The sequence below is a fragment of the Nycticebus coucang genome, chromosome 5 (assembly GCF_027406575.1).
Source record: "Nycticebus coucang isolate mNycCou1 chromosome 5, mNycCou1.pri, whole genome shotgun sequence".
Taxonomy (NCBI): Eukaryota; Metazoa; Chordata; class Mammalia; order Primates; family Lorisidae; genus Nycticebus; species Nycticebus coucang.
In genome coordinates, this window is record NC_069784.1 from 86,727,114 (window position 1) to 86,748,173 (window position 21,060).

The following is a 21,060-nucleotide window of genomic DNA, read 5'->3' on the forward strand; positions in this document are numbered from 1 at the left end:
AACTACCATCTTCCTAAAAGTGGTTACCTTACTTGTAGTCAGAAGTAGCCAGGAGAAGATGCTCAATTCACTAGGGCTGGCCTTATAGCCCAAGCTTAGTAAGTGACTATAAATACCATAGACGCATTTTAAGTTACTACAACATCAGTATTTTTAAAAAGTCATCTTTATGCTCCTTTGAAGGAGTATCTTTTTTTGTTGTTGTTGTTGTTTCTCATGGTATTTTATCCATACCATACTTGCTAAAAATTAAAGGACGCTCCTATTAAGTTTAAAGGATGAAAAACACTGGGCAGCGCCTGTGGCTCAACAGAGTAAGGCGCCGGCCCCATATGCTTGGAGGTGGCTGATTCAAACCCAGCCCCGGCCAAAAACTGCAAAAAAACAAAAAAAACACCTTGAAAACATGGCTAAAAAATGGAAAGCTTCTCTAGCAAGTGTTAAGGTATTTTGGAGTACTAGATAAAAGTAACTATTAAGTGCATTAAGGCTATTTTAGAAGAATAAAGTATGTAACCAGTACAAGGCCGTATGTTTACTTTTGTATTATGTAACCAGGGTGCAAGTTGGGGCAGTAATGTCTGCATTATTTAATACGTGATGTTTTCTCTCAACAAGTGGAATAAAAGCCCCACATATATTCAGTACATAAACACATCCCTTTTGTATATTACGTGTAGCCTGAAAGGTAAGTGATATTTTAATGGAATGCTTCCTGTCAAAATACTAGTAAATAAAATACATGTTTGATGTACATATTTATTCTTTTTCTTTCTTTCTTTCTTTTTTTTTTTTTTTTTTGCTGAAAGGTTCACATAACCCAATTAGAACAATGTTGATAATTTCAGATAGATCTGTATTGGATATAGTTCAAAGAAAATTGCTTTTATGGTAGTGTTACCTTATTCCAAAAGCGTCATTTCTATTGTGCTGTCTTTTTAGTCCTGTTCTCGTTTTTGTAAAGAGGTTATGATTATTATTATTATTGATATTGTAGATGTCTTCCACAACTGAATATCCAGGGCTTTGAGACAAGACTGGAAAGAAGGGAATGAAGGGAATGAACGAAGGACACAATGGAAGAGAATGTAGAGTGGGGAGGGTGGTTCAGGAGACCCCTTCTGTGCTTATTGTCATTTTTTGCCAAATTATGATCAGGAAAAGGAAGTAAGATGTTAGAGTCAGGATACAGTTTATAAGCTCAGGATACAGTTTGAAAAGGTAATTTGGAGTGGTTGAATAGTTATAATGAGGCTGTTATTTATGTGCCATCATTATTAACTAAGAAAGAAAATGACCGAGGCTCACAGCTGAGGGGAAAAAATGTTGTAAACATTGTCTCCAGTAAAGAAACAGAGAATATCTTTTCAAGGATTAAAAGTGGAAACCAATGCAACTGGCTGACTTGTTCAAGATTGGAAACACGGACAGAAACGGGGTCATTTTGTTTATTTAATGTCTTTGCTTGTCTTTGCAATGAAGTACAGGTGTATTTACTTCAGGTAAACTAACAAGTGGGGAGGATATATTTTCATTTTAAAAATAAAATTACTGTCTAGGTTTTCTTACTAAGAGTTTCTCAAAATTCAAGAAGCAGTGTATGTTCGCTACTCTCTCTAGATATAAGAGATGTGGAGTAAAAAGGATATATTTTGAAACGAGATTTTGCTCACAGTCTTGGTGACTGTTTTTGGTGTGTGTGTGTGAAAATTATATGCGTGCATTTTGAAATATAAATACTACTTTGATTTTCAGAGGTACGTTCATGAAGTGACAGTTGTACTGCTGTCCTCCTAAGAAAACATTCTCCTGAGTTGTATATATCAGTAATGGATTTTCTGAAATACATATTTTTGCTTTCTAGATGCTGATAGACAAGATTCCATTAATCTCTTCCTGGGAGTTTTCCATCCCAATGAAGGGAAACCTCATCTCTGGGAACTCCCAACAGATTTTTATTTGCATCACAAAAATACCATGAGACTTTTACCAACAAGAAGAAGGTATTTTTCTTCCTAGTCTATTATGTAAACTCAGATTTGATATTATTTTGAATATAAGAGATTTTTCTTTTTGGAAAATAATCACGTAGGCTAAAGCAGTGAGTTTCACTACATGTCTGCCATGAGTTTAGTATTACCAATGTCCTACTAGTACGTTGGGGAAATTGGGGTTGGCAATTAATATTTTGAGTCTTCTCTCAGAGTTTCCAAACTGTCAGTGAGTATAAGTTGTAGCTCCACTGGAACGGAAGTTGTTTTCCACTAAAGCAAACCAGCGACATCATTTTCCAGTTTCTCCTGCAAATATGAACATCTAAAGAACTCTAAAGTTCAAGGACTCAATTTGGTTTTTCACATATAGCGTCTAAGCAGCATGTGCTTGGTAATTCCAGTGTTCTTTTCCTCTGGGAAACACAGCCACTCTTGGTGACACTAAGGAACACAGAAACTAGAGCAGGGATACTAGTGTCACAGAGCCACTCCCATCAGCCCCCCCCCCCGACTTTGGCTTTCTTGACATTTGCCAGTACATATTATTTTGATTAAAGTTAAAATGATAACAATATTCTCAGAAGACACCGTTTACCTGAAGCATTCTCCTTTCCAATCCAATTTTTCTGCCAACCGCATTCTCCCCAGCTCTTATTTATTTGGGGCAGGAAAGAGGTTGGTGGCTTACTTGTAATTATGCTACAGTTTTAAAAGAAAAAAAAAATCATAACTGTGAACTCATCTGATGATTTTATTGTCTATTTTAAGTTACATAAAATAACTGAAATGTTTTTGTTTATTTTTGTTTACAGTTTTTTGAGTGTAATACATCTTGAAACAGTCTCCAGGATGGAGGCCACGCTTCCTCTTGCTTGTCTCATAGTAGGAAACGGTTTCTCTCCTCCCTTTCTTCTGCTTCAAACCATACAATCTTTGTTGATTTTTTTTTTTCATTTTGTATTGTGAAACGTGTCTTCTAATTTTGCCTTTCCTCAGTGTCAGAAGATGATGGTCTTCTCCTCTTTCTTGAATTTCTGTCCCTCACATTGCTCACAGGCTGAGTGATGAACTCTCGTCTTTATCTAATGAGTAAAAGGTGCAGCTTTCCACAACCGCAGCTTCCGTCAGCCAGAAGAATAATTTTTTCCACCATTCGTGGACCTCCTTGTAAATGTGTAACTTCCACAGTACTGATCAGCTCTGTCCACTCTTCCCATAAACTTCGTGTATTCTAAAATAACTTTTCCAAATTGAACTGGCTGTTTCTTCCTATAACCAGAGGTCAAGTGTGTTTGAGGGACAAGAATGTACTCAGCACGTCATGACCCTCTTGTCATGGAACGAGAGGCACGTGATTTTCATATCACATTGATAGGCACAAAATTCATATTCCTGAAGTTTCTTCTTTTTTAGATCACTTGGAAAATCCTTCCCAGAAGCATAACTCTTCCCGTTACATGTATTTTCATTTTAAGCAATTCCCAAGCAAATTGAGGTCTTGTGTAGACCCTGTCAGTGTAGATGTGATAGCCTGAACCACTCATATGAATCACTATCTGAGGTGAAAATGGCAAATCAGAATAAATAAGACTTTCTATTGTTGTTTTGCCATAACCATTTTCTGAATCACACAGGTAAAAAATTTGTAGGCCCCACTTTGTAGACGTCTTCAGATTGTAGCGCTCAAATTGAATTCTCTCTTTGACACCAAGTGTGCTCTCATCTGTAGCCTCATTTCTTCCCGGCACAGAAAGCTCTTTGCATTTCTTGTCTGCAGTGCTCACTAACGTTCTTCGCCTGTCCCCTCGGGTAGGCATCCTCTCTCAAGCTGCCAGGACGTCTTCCAACAGCAGAGCAGAACAGGAAAATTTGTCCAACATAGGATCGGAAAGGGTTAAACGAACGGCTCATGTCTTCTCCCTTCCCCTGATCTGGTAGTCTGATTCTTTATTCAAAAAGAAAAGGAGCTTTGGCTGGTTTGGCTTGTTTAGGTCCCTGGTCATCTTTCTAGGTCCTTCACAACACATCTCCATCTAATACTGCTATCTTCCTGGGGTTAACATCACTTCATTGATGTTCAGTTTTTGGAATCTATCACTCTCACTTTTGAGCTTCAAAACTACACTTGCCCATTCCTAGTATAAGTTCCAGGCTTCGCTGTTGCTTAAAGCCCATTGAGCTCTGCTGCACCAGGGCACTCGCCTACTTTTAGAGATGCACCACCGCGTCCTGCTGTCTCCTGGGTTGTACACAGTTCTTCCTTGTGTTGTTTTCTTTCAAGCATGAAACTTGTTATGGCTGGTACTATGTGAAGATAGAAACAATACTCAAATTAAGCAGCTCTTCTTTTCTCTGTTATTTTCAACATGACACTTCCAACATACAGAACAATGGCTGACACACGGCGTGTACTTAATAAATACAGAATGACTGAAGGAATCCTCCACAAGCAGCAGACTTCTTTCTCTATTCTTCCCATGCTCTAAAGCAGTGGTTCTCAACCTTCCTTGACCCACAGTTCCTATGGGTCGCGAACCAGTTGAGAACCACCGCAAAGCCTCACTCATGAAAAAGCAGTTTGAGGGTCTGCGCCTTTGGCATCGCCCAGGAGCTTGTCATAATGCAGTATCTCAGGCTCCACCTACTGATTCAGGATCTTCCTCATGCTGCTTATGTACGCTGGATTTTGGGAGGCGCTGCTGTAAACTGTTTGTCAGGCTAAAACGACTCTAGGAGCCCTTCCTGTCCTCGTGGTCCTCTCCCGGCCGCAGTCCAGGGGGCTTCGTGTCCCTTTCCCCATTGTTGGTTGTCTTCCGCCTGCCACCTCCAGGAGAGTTTCGTTTGGAAACTCCCCCCTTTTCTTCAAGATTTTATTTTCAAGATTTTAATTTCAGCATTTTATTTTTAGAAATGCTTTCATTTATATTAAATTCTCTTCTTAGCACTTTTGACAATAGGCTCTCTCTTTTTTTTTAACCTTTGGGAATCTGTTTTTATGTTTGTTATTTTTTTTAATTCTTGACGTACCATTTCATATTATTCCCTTTCCCAGCTCTCAGGACGTTTGACATAGACCTTTTCCTCTACATTCCTATTTCATCAGAATGTGGCTTAGTATTAAGTTCAGTTTTCAGAGAGAAGGCAAGCCAGGGTTCTCTCGGATTCTCTGCTTACAGCAGACGAGCCTTCTAACAGAAATCCAGACAAGGGAAATTTCCTACCCTCACTCTGATTCTAATCTAGTGGTGAGTATTTATAGTTAAAGATTAAAGAGTCTATACTGTTTTCTAAAGAAACTTGTTCATTAGGACTATCCAATTCTTTTCTTAATGATTTTGCCTAACTATCTTATGTGTACACACAGATGTGTAAACGTATAGCAGAGTATAAAAAGTGATCTGTCAGGTAACGATGTGCAGGGGACTCCTCCTGGTTGGAGGATTTGATCAAGGTCTCACCTCTCCGATGGAGGCAGAGTAACTGTAGGCACAGTCCTTGGGAGAAGTAAACTGCAGTTCATAGAGTCAGCTTGGTTCACAGATACAAATCGTTTTCAGCTGAAAGCAGGTTAACATCAGAGCATCTTGACTCTCCAGTATATTCTTGGCATTTTTGCAAATGTGTGATGTGGAAAGAAGAAAGGAGTTGGGAAGGGAATTAACATGTTGAAGACCTACTGTGTCAAAAGCTTTGCAATCATGTTTTATTTTTTTTTTATCAAGATCAATGGGAAAGTTTTATTTCAGAAATCAAATCAATTTGGATAACTGAACAATAATGCTAGAAGTAAAAAGAGAACCCAAAAGTAATGCTAGAAGTAAAAAGATAACAAAGCAAATCAGGACATGGCAATCAGAACCAACCAGAATACAATCCGGAGAGACACGAGACTTAGGCAATTATGTTTTAAAAAGAAAACGTATTAACTTTGAAATAGGCGGTGACATCTTAATATAGACCATAAAAATCTGGTTACCTAATGAGTTGTAGAAAACCAACATTTACATTACTTTTACTTTTTTTTTTAATTGTATAGTTACACTCACTGGTGGACACCAGAGGTAATAAGGCATTTACCATTGCCTTATGATGAAGGTAGGTAACTGTTTCTCTTTAGTTTTTACACTAACATTTCAGAGTTATAAGTAAATGAACTTGAAGCTTTAAATCCTCTGTTAAAATATTTTATTAGAAAGGAATGAATGGCTACTCAGTGTTATGTTGCTGTTTTAGTATAGAGGGGATGAGGAATCTGTTATTTGTCTTTCTATCCAAGTAGGCCAGTACCTTATCTTGTGTCCTACAATTATTAGGTATATCTTAAACATATTATAATTAATACAATATGTTATATTTCTACATATTTGAGGGGAATGGAGAGGTCGTAAGGATCCATTTACAAGAAGAAATTAATATTTTTTCCTGTACTTAGCAGTAAAAAAAGGTACAGATGTGTGTAAAAGGACATTTTAGTCACATTTAAATTGCATTAATTTGTCATAGAGCAGGAAAAAGTTATATTAGAATAATACCCCTCAATGTACTTCATTAGAATGCTATTTCCAAATTTAAATAATTGCTGCCTTTGAAGTATAATTTAGTTTTGGCTCTGTTACTACATTGGACAAGCCAGTTTTCTATTTATGAAAGTGTTCCTGGTAGGATCTACTGCCAGCCTGGAAGGCTCGGGTTGAGGACACCGTCTAGTCATGGTTCACCCTCCCACCTCTGGGAGTGAAAGCCATGAAGTAGAAAGACTGCCAAAGATTCTTAGTTCTTAATAAATTATTAATTCATTTTGGAAACCACTTGTAATTTGAAATTCTTGGCAAAATTATTACTCATATTGCTAAGAAAGTTTGATTGATCTGGGAAAAGAAAGGAAAGGGCTTTACCTGTCTAACATTTCAGATCCTGTTAAATCCATTGACAGAATTTTGAAATATAAAGGAAAATTCAGTGAAAAAGCTGCATGATTTTTAGCTAGAACGCAGAGGGAATCTAAGAACAAGAAGGAATTTAAGGAGCTTTCTTTAAGTAACTCTGTGCAGCCACCTGGGACCTTCCGAGGACCTCCTGCTGCTGTAGAGCTTGTGGCACTCAGCTTGGCACTGTGTTTTCTGTGCACACCTCGCATCTCTTCTCCAGAAGCAGGTGCCAGAGGAAGAGCCTCGCCTCACCTAGCGCCGGCTCCCCCAGGGAGCTGTCCCAGGGCTCTGTGTGAACCCAGTTGCTATCACATAGATGTTTGCTAGGTGTAATCAAAAGACTTTGGAGTAATAGGCAGTGTCTCTCTTAGTTATCTGTGCTGCAAACTTAAAGAAGCTGCTGGTGAAGAAATTTCACAGATATGAAGAAGAGGTTGATATCCACAGCGAGTTCTTTCGGCCGTATGAATTGAGTAGTTTTGATGACACCTTTTGCTTGGCTATGACAAGTTCAGCACGGTATGTCGTAAGTACTGTGATGCTGCAAGTCTTTGGGAATTTTTTTTAGTTTAGGTGTATATTCCTGCCTTTACCAGAAATCCCTTCAGCAAGCCTGCTCTCAGGAGGGTGTTCAGCCTCTTGAATACCCTCTGTGATCAGAGCCCACTCCTTCAGGAGGCGGCCCTTGCTACCTTTAGACAGCTGGAGGTGATTCTTCCCTGTTCTTAAATCGAAATCTGCCTCCCGTGAGTCCTTGTTCACCATTTGGAATAAACTCATTTTTTTCACTGAACAAAGAAATTGGGAGTTAACATAAATTAGTGGAAAAAGCTCAAAAAAAGACTGGGATATAAATCTTAAGTCAGCCATTGCCTAACTGTGTGACCTTGAGAAAATTACCCAAACTGTCTTGAGGCTTATTTTCCTCATCTCTCTCTCTCTCCACCTCTATTTCTTATATACACAGACACACACTCATACTAGGTGCCTAATGTAGCGTTGGTACAGGTAGGTAATGAATAAATGGTAGCTATTATTATTATTACTGTTTTTATTAGGCACAGAGTGCCCTAAAGGTCATCATATATACATACACAGGGAAAATGGGAAATTGTAGCTAAATATTTATTTACAAAATATCCATTATAAATCCATTATATAATCCATTTTTGAGACAGAGTTTCACTATGTTACCCTCGGTAGAGTGCTGTGTCATCACAGCTCACAGCAACCTCAAACTCTGGGGCTTAAGTGATTCTCTTGCCTCAGCCTCCAGAGTAGCTTGAACTACAGGCGCCCACCACAACACCCAGCTACTTTCTGTTGTTGTAACTGTCATTGTTGTCTGGCTGGCCCTGGTCAGGTTCGAACCTGCCAGCCTCCGTGCATGTGGCTGGCACTGTAACCACTGTGCTATGGATGCAGAGCCAACCTGGATATTTGAGGAAGGAATGTTATTTTTTTCATGGTAAATACTCTTTATTCTTTCATAGCACATGTGACGTAGTTTCCTGACTCTACATCCTGGTCTGTCACCTTTGAACATAATTCATTTTTGTGTGTCTATTTTAGAATTTGATAGGACTTTTTAGGAAAAATGATGGGTCCAGAATAAGAAAATTGGGGACACAAATCTCTTACTAGTATATTTAATACTAAAGTTTAAAATTTTGTATTTTATTTGGATATGGTATGTATTTGCTTAAACTTTATATGGTACATGTAGAAACATATTCTATGCTTTTGTTTCCTGGAATCACCCTACGTATTACTTCAGTTTCAGGTGGTCAGGAAAAATTGAAGTTCTTACTTGCTTGATTTTTCAGTTAAACTTGTTAAAGTTTAGCATTTTTAACTACGTGGACTTCATCATTTCTAGAATTTTTTAATTCCACAAAGGATAAATGACAGATAGATAGATAGATTGATTGATTCTTGGAAACTGAGACTTTAATTGAAGTGATGTTGAAGAAAGTAACATTACTTACTGTTTTGCTTAAAGTCGAAGTTTTTAAGAACCTATTTATGGCATTAAGTGAGGACTTATTATAGTTGATTTTGTTTGTGGGAGTGATTGGTAGTAAGTCCTGAACCATTTCTGCTAAGGGAAATACAAGGTTCAGTTCCTATGAGCCTCTGATAGCAGTTACTTTGTTAATCAGTCAATATTTTCATGTGTGTTTCTGTTTAAAGACAGACACTAGTTTGAAGTATGATGTTCGGTAAGTTAGGTGTATTAAATGCATTGTGAACTTAAAATGGGTTTATCAGGACACAAGCCTGAGGAGCATCTATATATATTGTTGATTGATTAATATTGCACTTGCAGCCAACAGCACTATAACTCATGCCTGGACAAAGCTTATCTAACGTGTATTTTCTCCATAAAGCACATCAGAGCTAGCTATCTTGTGCTTGGTAACCTTAGACAGATTCAGCACTACGCTTGGGAACCATTTTAAACAGCAAGATCACCTACAAACAATATGAAAAACGTGCTAGTAAATAGACCATGGAAAAGACAGTTGTTTATGGTATGAGAGCAGAAATTAAAGAGCAGAGTGCACCTTGTTGAACTTCAGCTGGGAACTTAAGCTTTGGATAACTCACATGTCTGCAAATGATTGCAAAAACACACATGTTGATTTAACAGTGGTTCTCAACCTTCCTAATGCCGCAACCCTTCAATACAGTTCCTCATGTTGTGGTGACCCCCTACCATAAAATTATTTCTGTTGCTACTTCATAACTATAATTTTGCTACTGTTATGAATCATAATGTAAATATCTAATATGCAGGATATGTTTTGATTGCAAAGGGGTTACAACACAATACAACACAAATACAATACAATTTGTATTTCGAGATTACAAATAAATTTTAGTGAGTAAACAAATTCCCAAAAACGGACACTGCAAATGATGAGGACAACTATATATGTTCAAAAAAAAAGAAGAAATTAAGCCAGTTACATCTTTAAAACATTTTCAGGCTATTAACACAGACATTTTGAGCCAGATTCAAGTTACCTTTTTTTCCTTCAAAAAATTTAATATTCAGCAGTATCCTTGCCAGAAGCCATGAGTCTTATCATCATAAATCATGGAACTGTTGTCTTTTTGGCACTACTGTGGGATTTAATCTGGTTTCTGCAGTAACAAGAAGTTAGCCCTCTCGTGATAAGAAGAAGCCTTAGCTTATCTCAGTAAGTGGTAAATTAAAAGTTCCTCTTTAAAGTATTCCAACAGTGTTTTAATGAATTAACCTTAACCTAATTAGGTAGATGTTGATATTTTCTTCAATTTGTACCACTGTGTTTTTGATAATTACGTCTCCCACCTTAAGTAATGGTATGGCTTTCAAATGTCCATAAAACTGAACAACTTAGTATTTTAACTCTGGCCTTTGTGAGTTTAATTTTACCTGAGAGCTAATTATGATATGTAACCAGATGGTGTACATTCTAGCAGAAGTTCAGATGTCAACACCATTCCAGTAAACAAGATCTTAAATTCAAACTATTGAACGTTGTAATAATACAGGATCCACAGTGAGGTGAAGACTGATAACAATGAAATTAGATGATGCTGTTACTTCGTGGGACTTTTATGGCTGTGATCATCTAAGCATTTAGCTTAGAATATATGTAGCTCCAAGAGTTAAGAAGGAGCATTATAAGAGTGGTAATTGAAATGGAAGTCAATGTCATCTGGGTAGACAATAATTTGTGTAATTTTTTTTCATCTTTCTTCAGTGACTTTATGCCTAAGACTGTTGGCATTGATCCAAGTCCATTTACTGTGCGTAAACCGGATGAAACTGGAAAATCAGTATTGGGGTAAGATGTGTATACAATGAAATATTAAAGATTCATATAAAATAATAGCACTTATAATATAATTTCCACCAAAACTCATAATCTTATCACATTATTTGGGGCGCTGTTCACTTATTGCATCTACACAAGAAGGTTATAGCCCTAGTTTCACTGAAGTATTAAATATTGAAGGCAGAATTTATGGGATGTCAGCAATGCGGTGTATTTTATTGTTTTTAATTGGGAATATCAGATGGCATAAAGCAAGTAACAGACACTTGTGTTATGTCGTATAAATAGCTCAGTGTTTTCTGTTTCCAACATAAAGTACTTAAGCAAAAATTCCTATTTATTGTATTTATTTTTACTGGCATCCTAAGGAAAAGACAAACAAATACACTCTAACAGAGAACTCAGTGGATTTTCTGTGTATTACTGTAACATTACTGGGGGGTTGTGGGGACTATTACTCTATCATATCCAGTGAAGAAGGTGTACAGCATTTACATCTTCATGCTTAGACTGGAGTGAAATGTGTTGTTTTCTGGTATAAGACTCTCTGACTACCCAGTCCCAGTGATAATATTTCTTCTAGACTCTGGCCAGAAACCTGGCCAGACTATAGATTCAGAGTCCTAATCATGTTTGGGGATGTATATGGGGGTCTTAATTAGATTTTAGCTACATTCAGTTTTTACAATGGGACATATATTAGTATTTTCCGGATACACCATTTCTGTGGCTGACATATGTGGCCTTTATATAGTTCATGTTAAACCTTGATTAGGTGCTAAGAGGAATTTAAAAGACGGAAAGACTTCAGGTGTTTATAATTCAGGGAGTTCCCAGGACAAATAAATAAATGTCCAGCGGTATTAGTTTGCAGCATAGAAATGCTAGTAACTTTAATTTTTAGTGGCAAAGAGTCAGAAACGAATTGTTTTCTACAATATCTAACCCATAGACAAAATTGCATGTTCCTTTCTTACAACATTTCAGAATATTATAGCATTTTTAGTTTCTTCTAGACAATTTTTTGAGCCTTTTTTTTTTTTTTGGCCAGGGCTGGGTTTGAACCCACCACCTCTGGCATATAGGACTGGCGCCCTACTCCTTTGAGCCATAGGTGCCACCCTCTTCTAGACAATTTTTAAAGTATGAGTGAAATAATAAACTTTTTTTAAAAATGTGAAAAGTATCACTATAAAATGTCTTCTGAACTTAAAAAGATATCCTTGAAGTACTGTCTTCGGTAGATGAAAATAAATAAGATATTCGTACTACTCTCAAATTTGGCACTAAAATAAAAGTAAATAATTGTATAAATACAGGTTTTTTGTTTTTTCCTATCTATTTCCTACTCTTCACTAAATATGCTTGTTTTCTGATAACACAATAAATGTTAAGGTTCAGTCTATATTCGTGAATTGCTCATTTGGGTCAACCATGATTAATAAAAATTCATGGGAGAGAGGCAAGTATGCATGGAGTCGATTGACTTTTGATCTTTTCATGAAGGTTTTATAAGTTATAGATAATTTTGCTAATATTTCAAACATATAGTCTTCTATTTTTATACCATAAATTTTGAAAATATCCAAACCAAAGGAAGGCTCAGCAGTCAAATGGTGAGACTTTTCTGCATTCTGCAAGTGCATTTTGGTATATTTTTAAAAGTTATAACAGGGCTTACATTCATATAAGTTCAGTATACTTTCCATGTACATGGAAAAATATTAAGCTTTTCTCTTTAGCACAACTTGACTCCAGGAACTCATTTCTCAGAGTCATTTTCTTATACTTTCTTAGGCCTAAGGCTTTAGGACCGAGTGATACATAGTGCTGAGGGTTTGTTTAAAGAGGCTTCACATCCATATTCATCTTTTTAAAGAAACAAAAGCAATAGAGAAGAAGCTGTATTACAGAGGAAAACAGCAGCCAGCGCCCCGCCACCCCCCAGTGAGGAGGCTGTGTCCAGCAGCTCTGAGGATGACTCTGGGACCGACCGGGAAGAGGAGGGCTCTGTGTCTCAGCGCTCCACTCCCGTGAAGATGACTGACACAGGGGACACTACCAAAGTGACCGAGGTGCGGGGGAAGGAAACTTACACAGTCTAGCCTGAGGCTCTGGAAAATGATCTTTAAAATTCTGCTTTCAGTTAAAAGGCTGAGAGCAAGAAAATGTCCTGTTGTCTCACTCACACCGTGTTACCCTGTGTTGTTTGAGGCGCTGCATGAGATGAGTACACTTAGGGTAGACATTATCAGAAAGGGTTTATATTTTAAAATAAAACTGATGTTTTTGCTCCCACATATAATGGTGAATTTCTTACCACTTCAGAATTTTTAAGAGAATACTGTCCCTCTTCGAGTGGCCCTTCTACTTGAGGTTGACTTATTCCTGGGATGTAGGATTTGGACCTGGCCCTCACAATCTTTGAATAGCTCCAGTGGGAAATTAATCTGTCCAGTTCAGTATTAACTCACAGGTGGCCACCTCCCGACATCGACACCTCCTTAACTTGACCTAATTTTCATAGACCAGACGTGCACCCCATGTATGTATCGTACAGTTGGCTGTTTGTTACAGTCCCTGGGGTGGCCAGCTCACACACCTTCTATGTTAAGGGAAGAAGAAATGGAACTAAATAACAAAAGAACCAAATCCAGCTTTGAGGAAATTTGATTTCTAAAAATAGCCAAAAAGTCATTTAGAAATAGATGCAGCAAATAAAAATGTCTAACAGAAGAACTGAATCTATATTCCAGGAGTTGGCAAACTGCAATTGAGTGACCAAATCCAACCTACTGCCTTTTTTTGGTAAATAAAGTATTGTTAGAACCCAGCCTATTTGTTGCTGTATTGTATGTGACAACTTTTGTGTTATAGCAGCAGAGCTGAGTGGTTGCAACAGAGAAGGTATAACCCAAAGAGCTTAAAATATTTGCTACCTTTCCTTTTACAGAAATATGTGGCCAACTCCTGCATTATACAAAAGCAACCTAGTAATTATTTAACAGAGCTTTTTTACATCCCCAAATAAACTGTTTTTAGAAGAAATGGAAATCAACCTTTTTTAGTTCATTAACTAAGAAGTTTAATGAATAGATTGAAGAAACATTGTGATTGCTTTTGTGGAAAAATTCACAAGTTCATTTTTTTTCATCTTTGGAAATTCTTCATAGGCTCAATGTCTAAAAATTATTCCTGGTTCTTTTTCTTTTTTCAACTCCAGAATGTTGTCCAGCCTATGAAAGAGGTATATGGAATTAACCTCTCAGATGGCCTCTCAGAAGAAGATTTTGCCATTTATTCCAGGTAATATATTTTCATGTAGAGATGTAGGAAAAATGTCAATTTATGATTATGAGTGATATGTCTAGTTTACCTTTAAAAAAAAAGTGAAAATAGTAGTACAGAAGGAAATGAATTTCACTTGACAGGCAGTATCAGCATTTAGGGGGTTAAATTCTAAAACATTGATTTGTATTTGGAGTTAAAGAGCTAAGTACTTGAGCCTCAATGATAAAAATTTACGATGCATGCAGGTATTTGCACTGCCCAGGTATAAGCTGCAAACCAAAGTACAAATAGATTCTTACATTCAGACCCTCAAGATCAAGGTATCTTATATAATAAATCTGAGCTATTAACAAGAATGAGGATCTTGGATTCACTTTAGCTCTGGGATGCTGGTGGGAGTGGTGGCTGAGAGCAGTGATAATAGGGCACCAATTCACAGTGTTACAGACCATCATTAGGCAGATCGAATCAGGAGGAGGGGATCTCCCAGAAGGCGCTTCCAGAAATATGCATAATTTTGTATGTGTGTTCTTCTGAGGAGATGCATAGTTATCAGATTTTAAAAATAATCCTTCACCCATAATTCCTCAAGAGCCTGATGAGACCACTGCAAACCTCTCCTCAGCGTAATGCACGCATTCAGAGGACTTGATTTTTGCATGCGTGCATAGTTCCACTTCACACAAACTTGGCCGTGTAAAGTGTATACCATAGCATGAGTAGTAATCTTCCGTTATTTTTTAAGGAGGGCATTTCATTTGCAGAAACCATTGACCTAGATATTGTCAGCTTTTTATTTCAAACTAATCAGATCTTCTCTAGAATAAATAAAATATAAAAGGCGCAGCATTTCTTGACGGTCGAGGCAGCTCCCATAACCTACATTCTCGTGACCATGCAGCATTGCCTGGCCAGAAGCCAATTTAGTCATCCAGAACACAGCTACATTCTCCCCATTCCTGGACACACACACACACACGCACACACACACATACACACACACACAGGGTCCTGGTGCATCATGGCTGTCAGAATTCTGTAGCTAAACTCTGTTGTAGCTAAAGTGGGCCTTTATGAGTAACATAGTCTAGAAGCACGAATTATCTGGGGTTAGTGACTGAAGAATATGACTTTGCTTATTGCAGAGAAGGTATGTATGTATGTCAAGAACTAAAATTTTGCCTCAGGTCAGTTAAGCAAAAAGAGTGTCCCCTGCCTCAGGCACAGCTTTCACCTGGCCATGACAGTAGTATGCTTATTGCAGAAAAGCACCTATTACCTCAGACGGCTTCTCCAGCCCACTGGGCCTTGACACCACCTCCCTCAGGAAGGAGATGCAGCCCTGTTCAGCCACAACATCCCGTGGAAACAGTCTAAGAAGGATGCCAGGGAAGGGGTCACTGCCCGTGTTCCTCTCACCCACATTCTGCACCCAGTGGGCTGGCTTGCAGGTCACAGCTCTGTAGGGGAGGGAAGCTGTGCAGCTGGTACTGGTTCCGGGAGCCTGTCTTCCGGCTTCCTGTCCTTCTGCCTGTTTCTCCTGCCCTGGGCCTCGACACCTTCTGGCTCTGGGTTTTGCAGTTTGATTCTCAGTGCTGAGCCCTGCTATGTCTTCCTTCCCCTCATCTTTTCCAGTGTTTTTGCTTCACTGTCTTAACCAGACTTGGAAGCTGTCTCCTTACTTCCTTGAAGCCTCATATACCTGTCAATTGTTTTCTTTGTTGTTTTGTTGTTGTTGTTGTTTTAATTCTGACTGTGGGTATGTACTTGATTTGTGAGAAATTAAAGTTCTGAAGAAATAGTCAATGTTATCTGCTAGTCTTCTCCCGCTAAAAAAAAAAGATTCAGAATTTTTTTCACTTCTGAAGATAAAAATTGAATAAAAGTAAGCCACTTGAAAGTTTTTCAGTGGCATTGTAATGATTTAATAATTGATCATTTCTGCGCTTTTCTTGACCTTTATAAAAGCTAATGAAAAATAAGTGATAAACTTATCCATAGTCATCCAAAGAAAATGTTTTTAAATAGAGAAATGGAAAGGAAATTAGTTCTTTAATCCTGCCCCATAATCTCTCATGGGCACATTAGAACAAAACTACAAAACCGCATCCCTGGGGGAAGATGGGTGTGTGCAGCAGAGGCAGCTTCCAGCAGGAATGCGCTTCAGAAACGGCTGCTTGGTGTGCTCCCGCCTGCTGAGCTGGCCCGGGCCACTGCCTCTGGCTCTCAGCGTAAAGCCTGCAGTAGTGCTGTTCATGGCTTCTGTGAAGAGGAGCGTGTGGCCATGGTACTCCCCAGCTGGTCTCCTCCATTTTGGTTGGAAATGTTCTTCTGAGGCGTGGTGGGGAGAACCAGGTCCAGGGCCAGGGCTCTCAGTAGCATCCCTGTGTCAAGAGGAGGGCCCCTCACTCCATCCTGCCCTTGCCGCGCCAGCTGTCTCACTGTAAGCACTGCCCCACAGGCCTCCGCTTGCTCTCTGCATTCCACGAGTTAGATGTGTGTCACCCTCCGGTGTGGCAGGCTCTGAAAGATCATCTGTCTGGCTTCAAGAACATTTCTGTTCAAGTTCTGCAGTATGGTTAAATTAATGGAAATGTAATAACATGCACATTTTATTTCATTCTTATATGTCTGGTTAGACTTACATTTTAAGCAGAAACCCTGCTCCTTTACTTCTAACAGACCTACTCTTAATTCAGGCAAAGTTTTGCATTCCATAAAACAATGCTGAAGTGCTTTCTGGAATAAGCATACTACTGTTATTTGGAAGCTCACACCACTTTGTGTGATCTTCTGAATGAATTGTAAGCGCTTCCTTCTTTAGCTTACTCTTATCCATTGTAATTTGTAGGTTTGTTCAGCTGGGGCAGAGTCAACATAAACAAGACCGGAGCAGCCAGCAACTCTGTTCCAGGTGCTCAGATGGAGTCATAAAATTGTAAGTTATAAATTGTAGTGTGGTAGACCCTTAAAGAAATCTTCTTAATTATGTCATTCATAGTGCTTTTAATAGAAGACATTTTAAGAAAAATACTGTCTTGTCACCAAATTAATATAAACACTAAAGGATCTATCTCCTCCTCTACCTTACTCAAGGAAAACCAGGTCTCTGGGGAATGGGGACGAGATGGACAGCCTTGATGGCACTTGAAACGCACCCTTTGGAGGTGGGATTGGAGTTGGTGGAGGCTTTCTTGAGAACTCTGCCCTCACTGGGGAGAGGTGGGATGATGAAACTGTTCTGACCCTGGAGGCAGGCTCCTCAAGTTCAAAGCAAGACCTTTGCGGGCATGGATGGATTTGTCTCTTCTCGCTATATGTCATCAGTTCTAATAACGTCGCTGTGAGTTAAAAGAGGTTTCGTTCTTTGAACTATGTTGAAAGCATCCTGGTTTTTTACTTTGAGCAAATTAAGTGCAGTGTGGCTCAGTTTCCTCATCTGCAAAAGGGAATAACAACATCAGCTACTTCATAGGAAGGTGAGGAGATTTAAATGAAATGATGCATATAAAGTGCTTAGAACAGTGTCTCAACTACGTTCGCAGTAAGTTGTGATCATCACCACCATCATCATCTTCTTCATATTTATCATTGTTCTCTGCTTCTTGGGACCAGGAGGATTCCCTGATGCCTGTGTGCAGTTGAGTTTCTTCTATAATGGGTCACTGTCGAACTTCAATGAGGTAGTGTATGTGAGGCATTTAGATCGGTAGCTGGCATGTAGTTGACATCTGGCAAATTTTTCTTTCCTTTGCTTAGACCAGCTTTCCCAGTTTGGTTAATGAATTATTTATTTAATAGGTACTGATTACCTAACTTCCGTGTCCTACATCTGCATGTTTCTAATGGCTGGTTCAGAGGCTGTTATAGTAATCCTGGCAAAAGCCTTGGAGAGTAAAGGCTGTGAGGATTTTGAGAATGGGATGGCTCTGGGAACTATTTAGGAGATGAAATGGATAGGACTTGGATCCTGGTTCATGGATGGGGAGGAAAAAGGCAGGCATCATCAAGGATCATCCTTAGGCTTTTTGATTTGTGTAACAGGTTTGACTGATTTCATTCATTCACTTATTTAGCAGGTAGCTATTGGGTCTGTCCATGTTAGGACCATTCAAAGATGCCATTTACAGAGGTAAGGAGAGCTGCAGGGGGACCCAGTTTGGCTTTAAAGCAGCATAAAGTGGAGGAACTCAGAAGAGAGCCTGAGCTGGGGAAGGAAATACTTCTGAGTGATAATTAAAGCCACTAGGTAAGGTTGAGATTGCCCAAAATGAGAGACCAGAGTGAGAGTATCTTAACAGCCAGGGCAGAGAGGGAGTGAAAACCTGCAAGGTAAACAGAGATGGCTAATCAGAGAAATGGAAGGAAAACCAGACAGTATTTTATCACAATCTTCAAATGGCTGTTTATTCCTTCTCTTTTTTCTTTTTTTCTCTCTTTTCTGGCATATATACTCCTATTAATTTAAAGGTCATTTTTGAGTTCCCAAATAAATTGAGATACATGTGGCCAAAGAAGGAAATTATTTAAATGTGTTAGTAAAATAAGAGACTTTGTTAACCAATGTTTATACAGATTGCTTATTGTATTAAAATAGTGTGATACAGCTTATGAGGAGATGATGAAATGAATATAGCATATGAAATAAAACCGCTTCCCTGTTTTCTTCAACATGGTTTCTACTCTGCTGTAAATTTGGTCGTACAGTTATTACTTTCACATTCTTTTTCTTAGAATATTTAATATTTTCTTTTCTTAGTCCTGGCACATGTGAAAATCTCATGGATCTAGAATTTTTTAACCTTTTCCACTTAATTAGTGAAGAATCTATCATAAGTGTTTTTGCACAGCATCTTCAGCAAAACAACAAAGAGCTGGGTAGGCTCTGCTTTGTGTTGCCATGGCAACGGCCCAAGAGTGCTTTTGGTGTTTTATTTGGGGGTAGGGGAGGTATGTGTATGCTTTAAATTGAAACTCTGCAACCAGGTTCTTAAAATGTCAATTATTCATTTTTAGACTTTTAAACTATGCCAAAACTAAGAGAAATTAGATTTATATGAGATTCTTGAAATTCTCCTCTTGTTATGTTTTAGCTTATAGTATATTTAAAAATCATTCTAAGTTCATACACATATGTATCTGCTCATGTCTGGATAATTCATTTTATTACCAGTTTTTCTTGAAATCATGAAGGAAACCAGTTTCTCTTTTCTAAATACAAGGTATTTACAATACCAAATGTAAAAAAAAGTTGATAGTAAATAGCTGGCATGAAGCCAGTGGAACAGGGACTTCTGACCTGGAGGTACAGAAATCTGGACAGGGAAGCTGGATGCTTTCACCCAAGGTCATGCAGGACACTGCCTAGAAATGGATGTTAAAGCCCAAGCTAGTCAATGCGTCTGCTGTCAGTCCAAGTACCCAAGTTGTATTTTACCTGCACGTGGCCCTCCCTATGCTTCATACTACTCCCCAAGCGTATGGGTGGTGATCGGGAGAAGTGACATCAGCCAGCATTAACCAAACCCTCTGTGTACCTTAACCTGTATTAACTCAGTTCCCACAATGGGTACCGCTCTGTGTACCTTAACCTGTTTTAACTCAGTTCCCACAATGACCTTATGAACTAGATCTTATCACTTCTATTTTACCCATTGGGAAACTGAAGCTCAGAGAAGTTATGCATCTTGCCCGAGGCCAAACAGATAGCAACTGGAAGGACCAGGATTCAGACCCAGGCAAGCTTGACTCCAGAGCCTATGATCTCCTTCACTCAGCTGTGAATGCCTAGTGTTACCAGCTGCTTTTCTAACTGCTGGGATACAAATAATGGGTCATTCGCATTAACAGACCTGACAGCACCTCTGACCTGGATTTGTAGACACACCTATGTGTAGACATAATATGTCTGCCCTTGATATTGAATTTTTTTTAATATTTAAAGAGAATATACCTGTATTCTTTCTCCAGTATCCAGCATATTGTCCCTAACGTAGACATACTTAAATTTCTTGGGCAAGCATACTTCACTCGACTGATTTGGTAACATGGTGTAGAGGTTGCCTGGCCAACCATCACCAGAATAGAATAGTATTGCTGATACTCAGGGTTTTTAGTCTTGCATGTTGTATGGTCTAGAGAGCAACCCGTTTTTGTGTCCCCAGAACAGAACCTTAAGTTGCGTGCTCAGTAACTAGTCGTTGAATCTCACCCCTCACCCAGCCCCCTGTTACGGTCAGAGTGTGTGTGAAGCCCCCTGCACATCCTTAGAAGGCTCTGGTGCCCAGTGGTTTCAGCCACCTTCCCAGTGGCTTGCTCCCACATCCTTGAATACTTTTTAGTGCTTCCCCTGTTCTGTTTTTTTTTCTCATAAGCCTCTGCCTGTTCCTGTTTCTTTGTTCCCCTACTTCCTTCTGAAAGAAAAAAAAAAGTAAGCACACTTAAACTTTTAGCATTTTCCCCCTTTATTCTGCTTCCCCTGCACCTGTGACTAAATGCCCAGTGAGAAGGACCAGAGTGGCAGGACTTGCTGTGCCCGGTGGGCAGGGTGCTGTGGAGCCAACTGGTGAGTCATCGTGTTTGTGCAAGACCAACATGTTCTCGTTTTACACTCCTACCAGTTCTCTGGGAGTTGTTCACTAAGCAGCAAAGGCCAATCAGTGGTAGATTAAAAAGATACAAGCACACATATCATTAGTGCCTGCTATTCTGTGGCTCACTTATTCCAGGAATATGTCTCACTCTTTAACAATTACTTCTAACAAATGGTTCAAAATATAATACAGAGTTTGTGTAAATAATAATAAATATAAATAGGAATAAATAATTCAGGATTCTTCCAGCACAAGATAAGCCAAAATGTAATGCAAGCTAAATAAGAGTGCTTACTGTTGTAGGAACCTACGGTTGTATTTGTTCCCTAAGTAGTTCTCATGAGAAGTGGTATTTGCTGACCACGAAGTGAATGAACATTCGTGTGGGCTTCTGCTAGGGAAGAGTTCCACAGATCAGAGCCCG

At 38.8% G+C, this 21,060-nt stretch overlaps 1 protein-coding gene across 4 annotated transcripts in view; it reads left to right on the top strand.

Annotated features, from left to right (window-relative positions):
- The window catches only part of FIG4 (FIG4 phosphoinositide 5-phosphatase), a 120,932-nt gene that overhangs the window by 81,400 nt on the left and 18,472 nt on the right, over nucleotides 1–21,060 (top strand). For all 4 annotated transcript variants that reach the window (XM_053591538.1, XM_053591536.1, XM_053591540.1 and 1 more), the window contains 7 exons: nucleotides 1,865–2,003; nucleotides 6,031–6,089; nucleotides 7,294–7,441; nucleotides 10,678–10,761; nucleotides 12,632–12,827; nucleotides 13,976–14,058; nucleotides 16,895–16,981. In XM_053591538.1, coding sequence (XP_053447513.1) covers nucleotides 1,865–2,003; nucleotides 6,031–6,089; nucleotides 7,294–7,441; nucleotides 10,678–10,761; nucleotides 12,632–12,827; nucleotides 13,976–14,058; nucleotides 16,895–16,981 — 796 coding nt within the window. The remainder of the gene's footprint in view (nucleotides 1–1,864; nucleotides 2,004–6,030; nucleotides 6,090–7,293; nucleotides 7,442–10,677; nucleotides 10,762–12,631; nucleotides 12,828–13,975; nucleotides 14,059–16,894; nucleotides 16,982–21,060) is intronic.